The sequence below is a fragment of the Branchiostoma lanceolatum genome, chromosome 2 (genome assembly GCF_035083965.1).
Source record: "Branchiostoma lanceolatum isolate klBraLanc5 chromosome 2, klBraLanc5.hap2, whole genome shotgun sequence".
Lineage (NCBI taxonomy): Eukaryota > Metazoa > Chordata > Leptocardii > Amphioxiformes > Branchiostomatidae > Branchiostoma > Branchiostoma lanceolatum.
Window position 1 is genome coordinate 18,194,730 of NC_089723.1, and position 14,600 is coordinate 18,209,329.

Below are 14,600 nucleotides of genomic sequence, written 5' to 3' on the forward strand. Positions count from 1 at the left end.
GGTTTAAAAAAGTTTCCCGGTCTTAATGATTCTTTTGTGGTATTCGGGTCCAAGACAGCATGGGCCTGAAAATCCAAAAGGCGTGCTTGTAGATGCAGTATGGGAAATACAAATGTATCTGCAGAAAGCCTTCAGCAATCCCATCGTCTCTTAGGAGAGCATTACCGAAGGGGTTTCAGTCTCGATTACATACCATCGACCGAAAGATATATGCAGCCAGTCTAAAGAAAGCCATAGATGAATTATGACTTTATATGTTAATACATACCCGGACGCACCGATGATAGCATTTATTATTACTACTTTATTGTAATACACATAAATCAATATATTTATTGCGTGCTGGACCTGTCTTATTTATAGCTACTCTCATGGTAGGTTTCAGCCTTGAAAGGAAAATTTAGCACTCAATGAGCAACAGGCTTGTCCTTGCTCACGGACAAGCATCATTAACGCTTCAGTTAATAGTCTCTGAGCGGAAAATTTTATATTAGGTTGTGAAGGAGGAAATCTCGCTTGGATCCGCTCAAACGGTTTGGCAATTCTCTGCGCGCTCAAAGGTAAAAGTATACTAAACTTACCGATACTTCACGAGGGGTAGATTAAGGATTTGGGGCACTACGGGGAAACGCATCAATGAAGGCTGAAGAAAACTAGCAACACAGTATAACTCTATTGATTTAGTTATTTCATATTAGATAATGAAAGGAACTATTGAATACTAATATGACCTATTAAGTTAAAATCATATTGCAACTGCTGTAATGCAACTACAGTTGACTTGATACATTTTGCCATTGGCCACCATAGAATCTTCATGCTGGAATTGATCGACCTCTCAATATATAATTCAAAAGCTGTCACCAAAAATGCTCTAGGAAAAACATCATTGCTACACCTGAATCCACCGCGGGGAACGCTGCATTTGATCCGGATGACCCCACCCTCTGGTGTGCCCTGCTTTATTGCACTAAGCGGCAAAATCGATTTTAACCACGATATAACCTTGACTGTGATAATTTTTCGCGACTTCAAGCCCATTTGCTTTCCCGGTGTGGGTAATGAAACATTCTTTGCTGGCAATGATTTGATAAGAGTTCGTGCTTTTGTTTCAGAGTAAGGACGTTAATAGCGCAACTTTTACACATGATTTGGAGTGTGAGGCCTGAACTTGAATGGCTAGCATACACTATAACTGTACCATGTTTATCGTGCAGTGCATCAAACGTTAACACATCTCTTGCAGGCACTTACCATATTATAGCTTCACAACCACTTGCTACATGTCCCAACAGTGCAATTATGTCATAGAAAATTCTTTCCATGTCAGTTAACATCCCTCATTCGACTTGAATAACGAGCAGGCAATGTGTCTTTGACTGAAATAAGCTGAGTCTGTCTGTATTCTGAAGAAGGCAGGGCAATGACGATAGGCTTTATGAACGTTACTTGCGCGCTTGGCGGCAACTGTGACCGGGAAATCTACGGCATGCACTTATAAAGTGATCGTCTGAAAGCAATAAAACCACAGATAGACATACAGCGTCACGCTATGAAATGGCGTAGCGGGACATTGGCGACCCCCCAACTGGAACAAATTAACACGTGTACCCGTGAATTTTCCATGAAGATGTCAGGCTGACCAGTCGTGGATAATCAGCCGTGCTGCAGCTTGCTATTTGATCGAGGATAGATATTGTGTCTTTACCTTTCTGCAAGCTTGTGTTTTCTTTCCCTACAACGATTAAAGATCTCTACTAAACGTAGACCATCTTATGACGATAAAGATGCTTTCTTTGATTATTTCAGTGAACTGAAGACTTTTGGTGGGCCGTAGCTTATTCTCATGCTCATGCACATGTTGAAAGGAAACTTAACAGCTTCCATCTCTGGTGTCTCCGGAAGATCTGCGGGGTCACATGGTCCGACAAAGTCCCTAACCTGGAGATCCTTAGAAGATGCGGCACCACTAGTCTGTACCCAATCCTGAAAAAGCGCAGGCTGCGCTGGTTGGGTCATGTCTCCCGCATGGATCACTCGCGCCTACCACACCAGGTATTGTACGGTCAACTTGCAGATGGCAAACGTGCCAGGGGACGCCCCAAGCTCCGCTTTGTCGACGTCTGCAAGCGGGACCTGAAACTCTTCAACATTGCCGCGGACTGGGAGCACTTAGCTCAAGACCGCTCTGCATGGCAGCACAAAATCCACCAAGGTGCGAAAAAACTGGAACTTGACTTGGAACTTAACGAGTTTGCCAGAAGGCAAAAGAGACACACACCATGCCAAACAACAGCTTTCATCTGCGCTGTTTGTGGCAAACACTGCAAGAGTAAAGCTGGACTCGTCGCTCACGGACGAGCCCACCGACGCTGAACTGATCGTCCGGCAGGATGAAAAGGAACTGATGATGATGAGCTTATTCCTGCGAGAGGAGATGAACGCTGCTTTGAGTTTGATACCTTGAGAAGACATTTTCTGGTCCAGAATTGCAATCTATTATGGATGAGCGTGCTTCAATTGCATTTCAAAAGAATGTACAGCTTCGGCCATTCCGGTTCCTCGAATCACTGAATATGTAGCATAAAGATTCTAACGAATTTCTATTTCTAATGGCCTTGCAACACAAACGTGACACAGCATACAAAAACATAACCCCACAGGCCTTCACACTTAAAACAAACGCCTAATGGACGATCATTCACGATCACAAAGCTAACCATATTCTTGCCACAGCTGGCACCTCGCTTTTTACAAAACTGCGTGCTACATGCATATGATCAATCATGACAAGTTGAAGTACCACCTAGAACATATTTGCCGTAATGACTAATGTGAATGCGCAGTGAAATCACACATTGGGACCTGGGTACTGGATAGGTCCCTAATGGAATGTACTGTACTGAGAACGCAGTGGCGGGGAAGTCTCATTTTCTGCATTTTCATTTCCAGTTGGCGACCATTGTAATGCCTTTGCTATTTGAGCCACCCCCCCCCCCTCCGCAGTACAGTACGGCACCCCTTTCCCATGTTCATACATTATAGCATCCTACCGCTTACCGAGACTTCCTCCATTGTGGTATAACGCTATGGTTACAGACCAATGCTTTAGTATTTACCACATGTCTACCAATGCTTTAGCACCTACCAAATAATCGCAGTTAAGAGCTTGTTTCTCTCCCTTTACAGACATCATCTTCGATGTGGAGATAAAAGTAGATAAATCATATTTCTACCAGTTCCCCTTACAATGATCGACATGTCAGTTTCACACCAAGTGGTCCGAATTCAAAACTTTTGCCTTACCTTATTCCAGATCTTGTGATTTTCCCTCCGCTGGCAATCTGAGAGAGGGTTGTAGAGAACACAGCGCAGACATCAGATATCTTCCTGTCTATCTGAGGTTTTGATAGGCGGAGCGGCGTTGGAGAAGATCTTTTCAAAGCGCAACATCTCAGCGCAGCGCACCATGGAAGCGGACACCTTCGTTGCGGCTTCCGTCACTGGTAGCCGATGTCCAGATACTGTAAAAGCGCCCAGTTGCCCGTCAGCTTAGATTCCAAGAGTAGTAGTCTATCAAAAACTGAATGAATTTCAGCTGTATGGAACGGAACGACGTCAACGGCACAAAAAGAGGTGCCGTTGTTGCAACAGTTGTGTTAACCAGCTCACTCTCAGCTGTCGGAGATCCGATGAAGATGACACGTGATGCCAGACATCCGGGTACTCGACATAGAAGCACAAGCAATGAGGTTGTAGGATGACTGTAGGAACGCGCCTTCAAATAACTCACTACATAAATAACTGCCAAGAGCGGACGCCAGGGACTCGATACATATTCAAGCTGTCGGCTGGGTGGTAGGGAAAATTGGGCTCGTTCGATTTATGGTCTCGGCTTGCGAATAATTTTACAGCGATGGTTGCTAATCCATCCCGTTGAGGGCCTTGCCACCACACGAAGCATTAAGATGTGGTCTATGCAGGGCCAGAGGCTTATCCACTTATCTTGTCCAAGAGATATCGACGTCAAAAAAAGGTTGGCTTACACAAAATACGCTAATTAAGACTTAAAAGTTACGCAATTCAACTGATAAATGATATATTCATGTTTATATTTGGAAAATGGTTAAGCCAGAATTTGTTGTTGTAGAGAGGGGAAAACACTTCTAACATATACTAGGAATGTGATTGTCAACAGTAGTCAATATGTTTATACCCAGTAGCTATGACAGAGACATGGGAAACACTCGGTCGGGAAATCCTCAGATTATACGAAGTTATGATGCATCATGTCAACGGTCCATTTTACGAACCCGTTGGCTACTGCATCTCTCGCTCACTACACACCTGTAGCATTGCTTTTACGGGAGGTAGGTGGAGATAAAAATCACCGATATCAGTACCATAGGCCTGAAGTAAAAAGACAAAGGCGGGGGCGTGAAGCCAACCAAAACATGAAGGAGTTATATAGCCGATATATTGATGGCTTTTCATGTCTGTACTGCAACTTATGTGCCTTTCTCTTCGTAGATAATACTGACCTGGTGGGTACAAACATAGTAATCTTGAAGGGCCACGGGGGATTTCTATCAATTACCATATTCATGTTATGCTACATCTTGAGCAGTCCTCCATTAGGTCATATGTGGCCATAAAAGATGGCTATTACCTACTCTTTCCCATATTACCCACTAATTATAGCTCATATCGTGTAATTATCATCACAGGCCAACTAGCAGCCCCTTTTTGTACATATCAATCAATATTTCCATTTTGCCAATCTAATGAAAAGGAATTTATCACTGTCATCAGGCAGTAATTTACCCCAATTCCTTGTGTCATTTCGTCTTCTGTTGATCAATGGCAGAAGACCGTCGAAACAGGCAGGTTAACGTAATTTTATGGAAGAAACATGGTTGATTTAGATAGTACAGTGAAATACCAACATTCTGACAACGCCAATGAGTTGGGAACACGAAGCACCAGACTTGGTTTGGTGCATAGATCGTTCCAAGAAAACCTGAAATCGATGGGAATAGTCCTTCCCCCAGGCTTAACTACTGTTGGGGATAGCGTAATATTATTTTTCAAATGAAGGAAGAGAGAATCCCCTTGGATATTATCATCGCTGGCTAAGATAATTAAGACTCCACTCATGACTATCATGGGACTTCTCTGCATACCGATTGCTGAAATCTTTCAAAACGTTGCTGATTGTAATGATAGGGAAGTTTTATTGCTTTTGTAGGGCATGCCCTAAGCACGGGAAGAAGAGGAGATGACCATCATGCAGTCTTAAAAGCAACATGCATCTCACCTGGCTCAGTCAACGACCGTCTCTCACAAACCACATTAAAAAATCCCGCCCAATTGTATATAGTTAAGGCCCTCTGCTAACCAACCGACTTACCCAACCAGCAACCAATTTTTGGCAGTCCCCATGGAGCATTCAGACAATAAACAACAGCCAAAATTGGCAAAATGAGCGTACAAATTGATCCAGTGATAATTTTGACATAGAAAGAAATTTCAATCACATTCTTTCGCTGATTTAGGCACAGACTGTCAGACGACCTGCCCTTATAACCGCAATCAATTGATAATGTGAACCTCTTGAACCTTCTGGGCACCTCTTGTATAAGTCTCCTGGCAATTGTGCAAATGTGAGGACATTTTACTTCAGGGAAGTTTTGTTTTCGGTTTGTCTTTTTTTACTTGTGTTTTCAGATACAGGTGTTGACAGAAAATGATGGGCAAAAGCTGCATGGGACACTGACAGGATGTTACCCAGAGGGGTAATTATTCTCGTTAGCCAAATGCATGTACGCCATAAGAATCACCACACAAAATGATGACATCAATGTAGCACACATATCTTATTTTTTCATTCAATAGATTTGTTTTTACATGAAGACATCCTTATTTGGCTCCCATACTCCTAAATTTAAAGATGTGATTGACATTTTGTGCTTAAATGTGGTTGGACAGCTGAACACCACTATTTATGGCTGGAAGATACAACGCACATCGCAGTATCAGTAGAGAAAATGTTACCTGCGAGAGCAGAGAAACTTAGCCCCGTAGAAGACACTCCTATGACTGCGATGGCCCGGGCAGCTGTGTCTGAGTACACCCACTCTCCGGTCTGGGCAGGCTTCACCATGAACGGGAAGGTCAAGCCGAGGAGCAGATCCGACCAGGCCATGGAGGAGATAAAAAGTCGACTGGCGGAGGGGAACGTCTGTCGTCTGGTCGTAACTATGATGACGAGAACGTTCCCGAGTATGGACAGCACGGCTACGGTGATGATGATGCCTGGCTCTGCAGGCAATGTCGCCGAAGAGAACACCGGAGCAGACGCGTTGGTTGTGAAGGATTCGTTTGAGAAATTCATATCTGATCTGTGGTGGCGTTTCACTTGTTGTTCTTATTGTGGTAGATTCAGCAGGATTAGATATTTTCAGAACCATATATACGATACGACAAGCAAGAGTGCACGTCTGTTCTTGGGAAATGTTAAAACGATTATGAAGGGTAGAGCCGAATCTCAGAGGCTGAAATCTCTTATTCATTCGAATGCCTAAGCTTTGCTATATTCGGTACACTTGACAATTTGGGCTTAGGGACAGGTCTAGGCAATTAAGAAGTGCAGAACTGAATCACAGGAGCTGAAATTTCGTCTTCATTCCATAATGATTGCTTACGATTTGTTGTACTTTGTAGATTTGACTATGGCGGGCTAGGGGCAGGGTTAGGCAATTAAGAAGATAGAGCTGAATCACAATAGATGAAATCTCTTATTCACTCCATTGCTTATGCTTTGCTGTACTTGGTAGATTTGACAATGGCAGGGTAGGGGCAGGCAATTACTGCTAACAAGCTCAGTTACTTTGGGACTGTTCAAGGGAGTGAACGCAAGTGTGCATATAATTGTCATGGTTGACAATTGCCGGGTATAATGCCTGTATGCTTTACTGTAAGTAGAAAAGTGCATTTGAAAACTATGAATTTGAAATAAAAGTTCTCCATACATTTTGCCCTTTTGTATCACTAATAGCACAACTCCCAAGTGTGCTAAAAGGAGTTGCAGTCACAACCAAGGATTTTGGACCAGCACCTTAATTTCAGCAATATCCACTGTTGCCACAGAACAAGAGTACCAAGTTAAAATCATAACAACAATTTTATGAAATGTCAATTTTGATTTTGATTATAGAAAAGGTTTGCAACACAAACGTCTAGCAGCTGACGAAGCAGAGTCACAATTTGCAAGCAAAGAAAAACATGTCATATTTTCTCGGTAAATCTAAGCTGCATAGAGATACCAGGTGAGGTGTAGTATATACGAGGGGTGTTCAGAAAGTGCTGAACATCACCCAAAATATAACAGCATAGCTCACATTTTGAATGGATAACTACAAAATCAAGGGCCTTTGATCAATGGCCACCAAATTGCAAATAAGTTCTGATGTTTTCTTGAGGGCGACGCTCATTGGAACATCGTGATCAGAGGGAGGAGAAAAACAGCAGGGTAACAAAGTCACATTATGGTAAATGTATCTTTAAAAAATAAAGAAGGCTGTTGGGGTTTGACTATCACTTTTATTGTGTTACTGGTCTCAGGATGGGATCTCAGTAGGCTTTTTTTTACGTAAACAATAAGAAACTTGAAAAGAGAATAAAAATGAAGGTATTGTTTGGGCGAAGGGTCATGTATGTAACTGTAATATAATGTTGCATCGTTCATCCTCCATCAAAAGGCAAATAAAACTACACTGATTTTGTAAAATAAAAACAGAATCTAAAGGAACCAAAAGGAACCACTCTGATCATTAGTCATACAAGTTTGTTTTCTAGTTCTTGACTTTAAGTTTCTTCTTTCCTCCTTTTTTCTCCTTCACATTTTTTCTCTTCTCTGTCTTCTGCTCTGCTTCTGTGTTCAGAAAAGATATGAATTCTTGTGAATGTGAAAACTTGCCTTTCAACAACATAATTATATATAGGGGAGCAAGTATCCAGAACAGAATGTAAAGCCCAAGACATGTCAAACTATAGTGTTATAATTCCATAAACATTGCTGAAACGAGATCTACCAGTACCACCACTGATGCAAATTTATGATTGACTACTTAGGATTTCTACAATATTGACAGCTGCAACTGACCTTTTTGTTTTGCAAGTTTTCTTTTCTCTGGTACTGCTTTTGTAGTGGAACGTTCTGGTGCCGTAGATTGAGTAGTTACAATAGCCAAGGCTGTCAGTCGTGCTGTGGTATTGTGCTTTGCAACAAGTGTAGGTGTTTTCTCCAGCTGGACAATACAGAAGAGACCTTTATCAGCATTGATTATCTTGAAGTAATACATGTATATTATCACCTCCAGCAATGAAGTCATTTTGAGCAGAACAAAGTTATGAATAGCTTTCTATGAATTTATTCTTAAGCAGTCTATAGACAAAAAAATAAGTACAGTACTGTACATATTTGGACATAGTTTTGAGATTGGTTCAGAATTTCTAAAACGATTATCTCTCATAGTCAGGTAGGAACCCCCTTGTGTGGGACCTTACCAGTATTCAAAAAGGGAGTAACTTTATTTCAAGGCAGCATCAAGAAATATGATTAACCTTGTACATGTATGTGTTATCAAGGCAAACTCATAACTACACTGAGTTAGAGCAGGAGTCGTTAACAGTGACACTCAGAGACCACAACATTTAGGCGCACATGCTCTGAGAAATGCCACATTACCATGAATGCCAGGTCTCATCATGTTGTGACATGATATTTGGCTTCTTCATAACGTGAAGAAAAAAAGAACCTTTGGCATTTTCCCACAAGTGAAGCTCATAAGCCTGGTAGAGTGACAGGACGATTATCGCCCTCTGGTAACTTCAATGTGTCCCAGTTTTTGGTCTGGAGAAGTTGTAAACTATAGCACAAAACATGGGAGGGTTGTTTTGATGGAAAGCATGTCTGACACTTTCCAGTGGTGCGTCGTAAAAGTTGATCAGGGTCGATTAGGACTGCATAGAAGATGGGTTATCCCCAAGGAACTCTCAATAGGACTAATACTCCAGATTTTGGGTCATGTAATTTTGTGTTTCAGAGCTCTATTTCATGGTCATCTGTGCATATGAAGTAAATTGGGCTTCAAACTACCACAGATCGTTACGTAACCAGTGGAAGGACTACTACTACTGTTGTTGTTTTTGGAGACTTCAACAAGATTACTTCAGGTTATTTGTCGTTCTGCACAAAACTTAAACATAAAATAAAGCCATCATTATCTATAGATCTACTTTCCAACATTCTTCTGTCTAATCCTGTACATATGCTAGGTAAAACAAAAAGCTTGAAAATGATGAATACTCATGTACATGCACCCTATTCATCCCAACCTTTGAATGTTCATGATAAGCTCAAATCGGCCTGAAGGCCACTTTTCATTGAAGTTCTGAGGGAAGAGGTAAGGGTCAGAATCCTCAGTGTATAACTTTCCATCTTCAAAGACAATATGACCTACTTTTAGACAATGACATTGGTGCCCAACCTTGACATGCCTAAACTATGATCCTGAGTATTTTATTCCAGAAAATATGACTACTGAAAATATAAATGATTCTGAGCACTGGGGCACCCATGGGGTGTTGAAGGTTAAAACATACTTTGTGACAGATGGTATTGTCATCTTAACATCCCTCAGAGACAGGCTGAATCATTTGTAGCCAAATGAAATCTAAAAAAATTTAATTGACATCTGTTCGTTTTGTAGTGTCACATGGGGCAGCAAGTTTCCTTGCTGTTCCAGTAGCAGGGTATATTTCTAACAGGAAAAGTTGCTAGCCCTTCCCTTTAACATGCTCATTGCACCTCCTCGAACACAGGACCTGCATTTAATGACCCTTCCGAAAGACGAGTGCAGCCCTAACTGAGATGTCCCCAACACAGGATTGGACCTGGATCTCCCAGTTAACAACTAATTGGAACCAGGAGCTCATCTATGAGGCTACTACCAGTTGAGCTACAGGGACATTCCTAAATATCACCAACACCACATCAAAATTCAAACAAAACTGTGCAAACACACCCTTGTTGGAACCATACTCACCTGATCTGTTTTGAGGGCCCAGACTTTGATGTAACCATCACTAGATATGCTGACCATGAGGAGATCTGTTTCTCCAGCATCACTTCTATGGTCTCTAACACACAACAGACTCTTGATTCTACAGAATGGAGAGAACACTTGATTATTCCTTGTGCTGGACTTGAAAGTTGAATTTAAAATGAGTAGGGTACACAAGAATGCTGCATTTCCCAGAATTACAATTGTACAGTACACAAATACAATTACAGAATTCGATAATCTGCCAACATGTAACTTTACCAGAATCAGAGGTGTGATATCTGATAAAATGTAAGACATTATTGTAAGACTAAAGAACATTGTCAGGATTACAATTAGCATACACTCACCTGTTATCATGAGCTGAGAAGTCACATGTGCACGTACCAGTCTCAACATTCAGGATCTGAATATTTTTGTCTTCTCCTGCCACTGCTAGAACTGTGTTCTGCGAAAAATAAGGCCAGGATGTTAAGTTTATTAAAATACATTGAATGTACATCCATCTTTTCAGAGTTATTTCCCATATCACTAAGACTTGCTGAAATGAATGACTAATCTTGAACATTAATACACTAAATGTACACCTTTGGGACTGAATCCTACTGATAATCATGATTAGAGGTGTGATGACAAATGATATGTCAATGCTCCATGCATTCTGGTTGCAAGTTTAATACTTTCTCAACGTACCCTATTCCCACCCGGATGAGGTCTTCCAACTTGACTGATATACTGGGAGGAACTAGGATCTACTATTGCTGTAAATGTTGGAATGTTCATGGTGGTTTTCACAGTGAACTTAAAATTCTAAAATGCTTGTTCCGTCTTCTGCCCCTCCTAACCTTGTTTCAACTGCATATTCAAAACCACAGCAAACACTCCATTTTCCTCCTATTGCAAAATTCAATCAACGCGAACTTAAATGCAGTAACAGTATAGTAAAACTGGAAGTAAGAGGAGCGATTCATACTGAGAACTTTCTTAAATCTTTGGATTTCTTGATTGTAGAATTCTATCTAAAGGCTTTTGAGAACTTACTGTAAGATAGGCTACTGTCAGCACTCTTTTTCCAGCATCCAAGGTACATTTGAGTCCAGCAGTCTGCAATAACAAAAAAACAAGAATCAACATTTTGTATGAGCATCAACAATTAATCATGTGTACCATGTACCTTCATGTCAAAAGGACCTATATATATGTTGCAATTTTGTAACATAAAAATCAAAACAATGAAATTTAAACAAGAATCACTGACAGGTGAAGAAATTTGCTTGACTTAAGATATTGACTTGTCAGGACTTACAAAATTACTTATTATCAAATCTGTCCAATAGGTAAAATTTGATGTTTCAGGAAGATGCACTGGCTACACCACCTATCTGGTGTTGTAAGTATTGCAGCTACCCCACCATTATTGCAAGACCTGAACTGTCTACATGTATGTAGTGTGTAGTGTGAATACAATTTGCACTGATTTCTGTTACCTCAAGTCTGTACACACTGATCTTGTTGCCAGTAACAACAGCATACATGTCTCCCTTAGGTGACCACTGGATCAGGTCTGCAACTGTTAGGGTTAAGTTATAAAGAGTTATAGGTACAGGTACAAGTTCAGTAAAATCAGCAAGACAGACTCCAACACTGGCTTACACACTGGTACCCTTGTGGTTCAAATATACATTTATAGCCTAAATTTTACATCATGGTAATGTCATAAAGATTTCTTTTATCAATCCCCAAGTTTTTGTAATGTATATAACCCTCAGTGATACATTAGCGCGCCTTGACCGTTATCGACAGTGTTGTTAACGTTATACCCGTGGGACTTGAAATCGTGTGGCCGCGACTGCATTGGACAGGTGGCCGCTATAGACTAATTCTTAATGCTTACATCATAGGAAAAATCCAGGGGACCGACAAAAAGTGACCAACTGCACCATGGCCAGGTGGCTGCTATAATGCAAAGGTGACCGATAATACAGGTTTGACTTTATCAAATATCCTTCCATTTTGAGTTATGCTGCTAAACAACAAACATACATACAAACATACATATACAAATGTAAATACTACCAAAAACATAACCTTCTTGGTGAAGGTAATTATAACCTATTGATATGAACACTGACCCTGCTTTATGTTGGTTGTGTATGCAGGCCGTCCGGTCACTAAATTCCATGTTCTGGGTATGGAGACAGCCAAGAGAACATTATACAATACAAATGTATGTCATGTAATATTATCAGTTTTGAATCACTGCTGAGTATTGCATAATACACAAAGTACATTGTTAGAAATAGAATAAAAAATATTAACTAAAACTGAATGATTTAAATAACTATCTATTTAACCTTCTCTCTGCTGCCTAACTCTATAACCAATAGAGACTTTAGTGTGCTAAAGGTTAAACATTTAGTCACATCCCACCTGATGGTTTTGTCTTTGCCTACAGAAAGTGCCAGCTTGCCTGATGGATGTACAGATAAGCTACTTATTCCACCTCTGCAAGAAAAACAGCATATCTACATTTTATTTAAATGGTCCGTACAGAACAGCAACAAATAAAAAATGATCCGCAACGGTAATTTTCATCAAAGGCGACCTCTGATGAACAGATTTGTACTCTCTAAAAGTTTTAAAAACCACAATAACAATGCAAGTTAATCACTGTCCCTTAGTCCAAAATCTTGCCATTGATTTTCAGGAGTACTTCTGGAATGATTCAATAAATGCATTTAGAGCAGGTCAAGGAAATAGATTTCTTTTACTGACTTGTGGCCCCTCATGGACTTGAGACACTCCCATGTCCCAGTCTGCCACACACACATGGTCCCGTCCTCTGCGCCACTCAGCATGTGGGACGAGTCATAGAACTGCAGGCAGGTGATCGATCCTATGATAGGGGAATGTTTGAATCAACAATGGTAAGACAGTCTGAGAGATGTCATCTATTGTCCATTAAACAATGGGATGCAGCTGATGTTTATCTACTAAGAAGATCATAAGAATCTGATTTGCTGGGGGCAAAAAATAAACTTTTCTGCTCAATTACACTTAAGTGCACTCAGTTTCCTTACACCCACGCCGCTGACAGCTACATCTAGAATCTACATGTAAGTTGTAACAAGGAGGTTAAAATCTTAAAATCTCGATTGAAATCTTGATTGGTTGTAAAGGCTATAATGATAAAGTGTATCAAAAGTAGAGGTGGGGGATTGAAGTCCATGGCAAATATATAGTCTACAATAATTTCAGATGGTCTACAATATTTTCAGATGGCTGTAATGACTAATGTGAACATTTTTGTCTTATAATAATATAATATAATGCTCTTTACTTATTCACTACATCTGATTAGATGATAAATTCCGGACCCACCATCATGTTGCAGCAGAGTCCCCAGCTCTGTTCTGGACTCCATGTTGTACAGGTGGATGGTTTCATCTGTGCTGCCTGACGCCAGGACATGTCCACCTGAGGCGACAGCCTTCACACAGCCGGTGTGGGAGTTATCTGTGAACGTCGGCTCCAGATTACATTCCTGGAAAAAAACGTGCATCTATTTGTGACCTAATCATGCCTAACGTTGCATCTGTATTCAATTTGTTAGTGTTAATCAGTGAACCATTGCATTGTTAGGCATATCTTAAACTCTATTATCTTATCCTAGTATTTGCCTTTCTCTGTAGTACTAGTAAATCCTGGGCCCATATATGAGGGAGCTTCAGGCGTAAGCCTCAAGCGCCAAACCTCTGCATGTACAAAAGAACCCAACTCACTTATCTAGAAGAGAAGGTGTTAAACCCGGTGTGTGCTTGGCTACACATGCAAGCCTTAGAATACAGTAGCTGCATTGTAGTACTAGCTAACAATAAAGCGTCATGCTTCGTCCTCAGTCTGCGGTTCGACTGCTTTACCTTCACCAAGGACATTATGTATTATATATTATCTATATACCGGTAATGTCCTTGCCTTCACTACTAGTAGTGTAGCTGCAGTGGACCAACTTGAAGTTTTATCATTAGTCTACATAACCTCCTAGATTTGTCCTAAACACTGTTAATGTGCATCTCCGTTATAAATTCATTGGTGCACCTCCAGAAGAAGTTGTGATAAAAAAAATGCTTCAAAACTCAACAATATTCTCTCAAAAGTCGTATACGGGAGTTGGAGACTACTAGTGTTGCATGCTTGGACATGCATACAGGGGAGGGCGTGTTTTCAGACAACAAACGTTCCCTTCCCAACGCGAAGGCACCAAACTTATTTGTCCTGTGGGTTCTACACAACATGACATTTCTCCACTACATGCTTGTACAACACACCTCTTCCCCCTCCACCAGTCGGAACCCCAGCAGCATCTGCTCGTAGCAGCCCACCACAACCTCCATTTTGTCGTCTGACATGTGCTCTCCTCGTGACGTAATCAAAATGTGTGCTTACTAATTTTCACATTTTCACCACAAATAA

General features: G+C 40.9%; 1 protein-coding gene across 1 annotated transcript; it reads right to left on the reverse strand.

The window, feature by feature from the left end:
* Positions 1-7,582: 7,582 nt before the first annotated feature.
* LOC136427714 (p21-activated protein kinase-interacting protein 1-like) lies at positions 7,583-14,572 on the reverse strand. The gene is made up of 11 exons (XM_066416817.1): positions 14,456-14,572; positions 13,509-13,671; positions 12,903-13,023; positions 12,558-12,632; positions 12,260-12,312; positions 11,615-11,697; positions 11,169-11,231; positions 10,478-10,575; positions 10,110-10,227; positions 8,165-8,309; positions 7,583-7,933 (listed from the first exon to the last, which is right to left on the reverse strand). Exons 1-11 carry the CDS (start codon positions 14,534-14,536, stop codon positions 7,854-7,856), a joined length of 1,080 nt encoding a protein of 359 aa, XP_066272914.1. The 5' UTR covers positions 14,537-14,572; the 3' UTR covers positions 7,583-7,853.
* Positions 14,573-14,600: the final 28 nt, after the last annotated feature.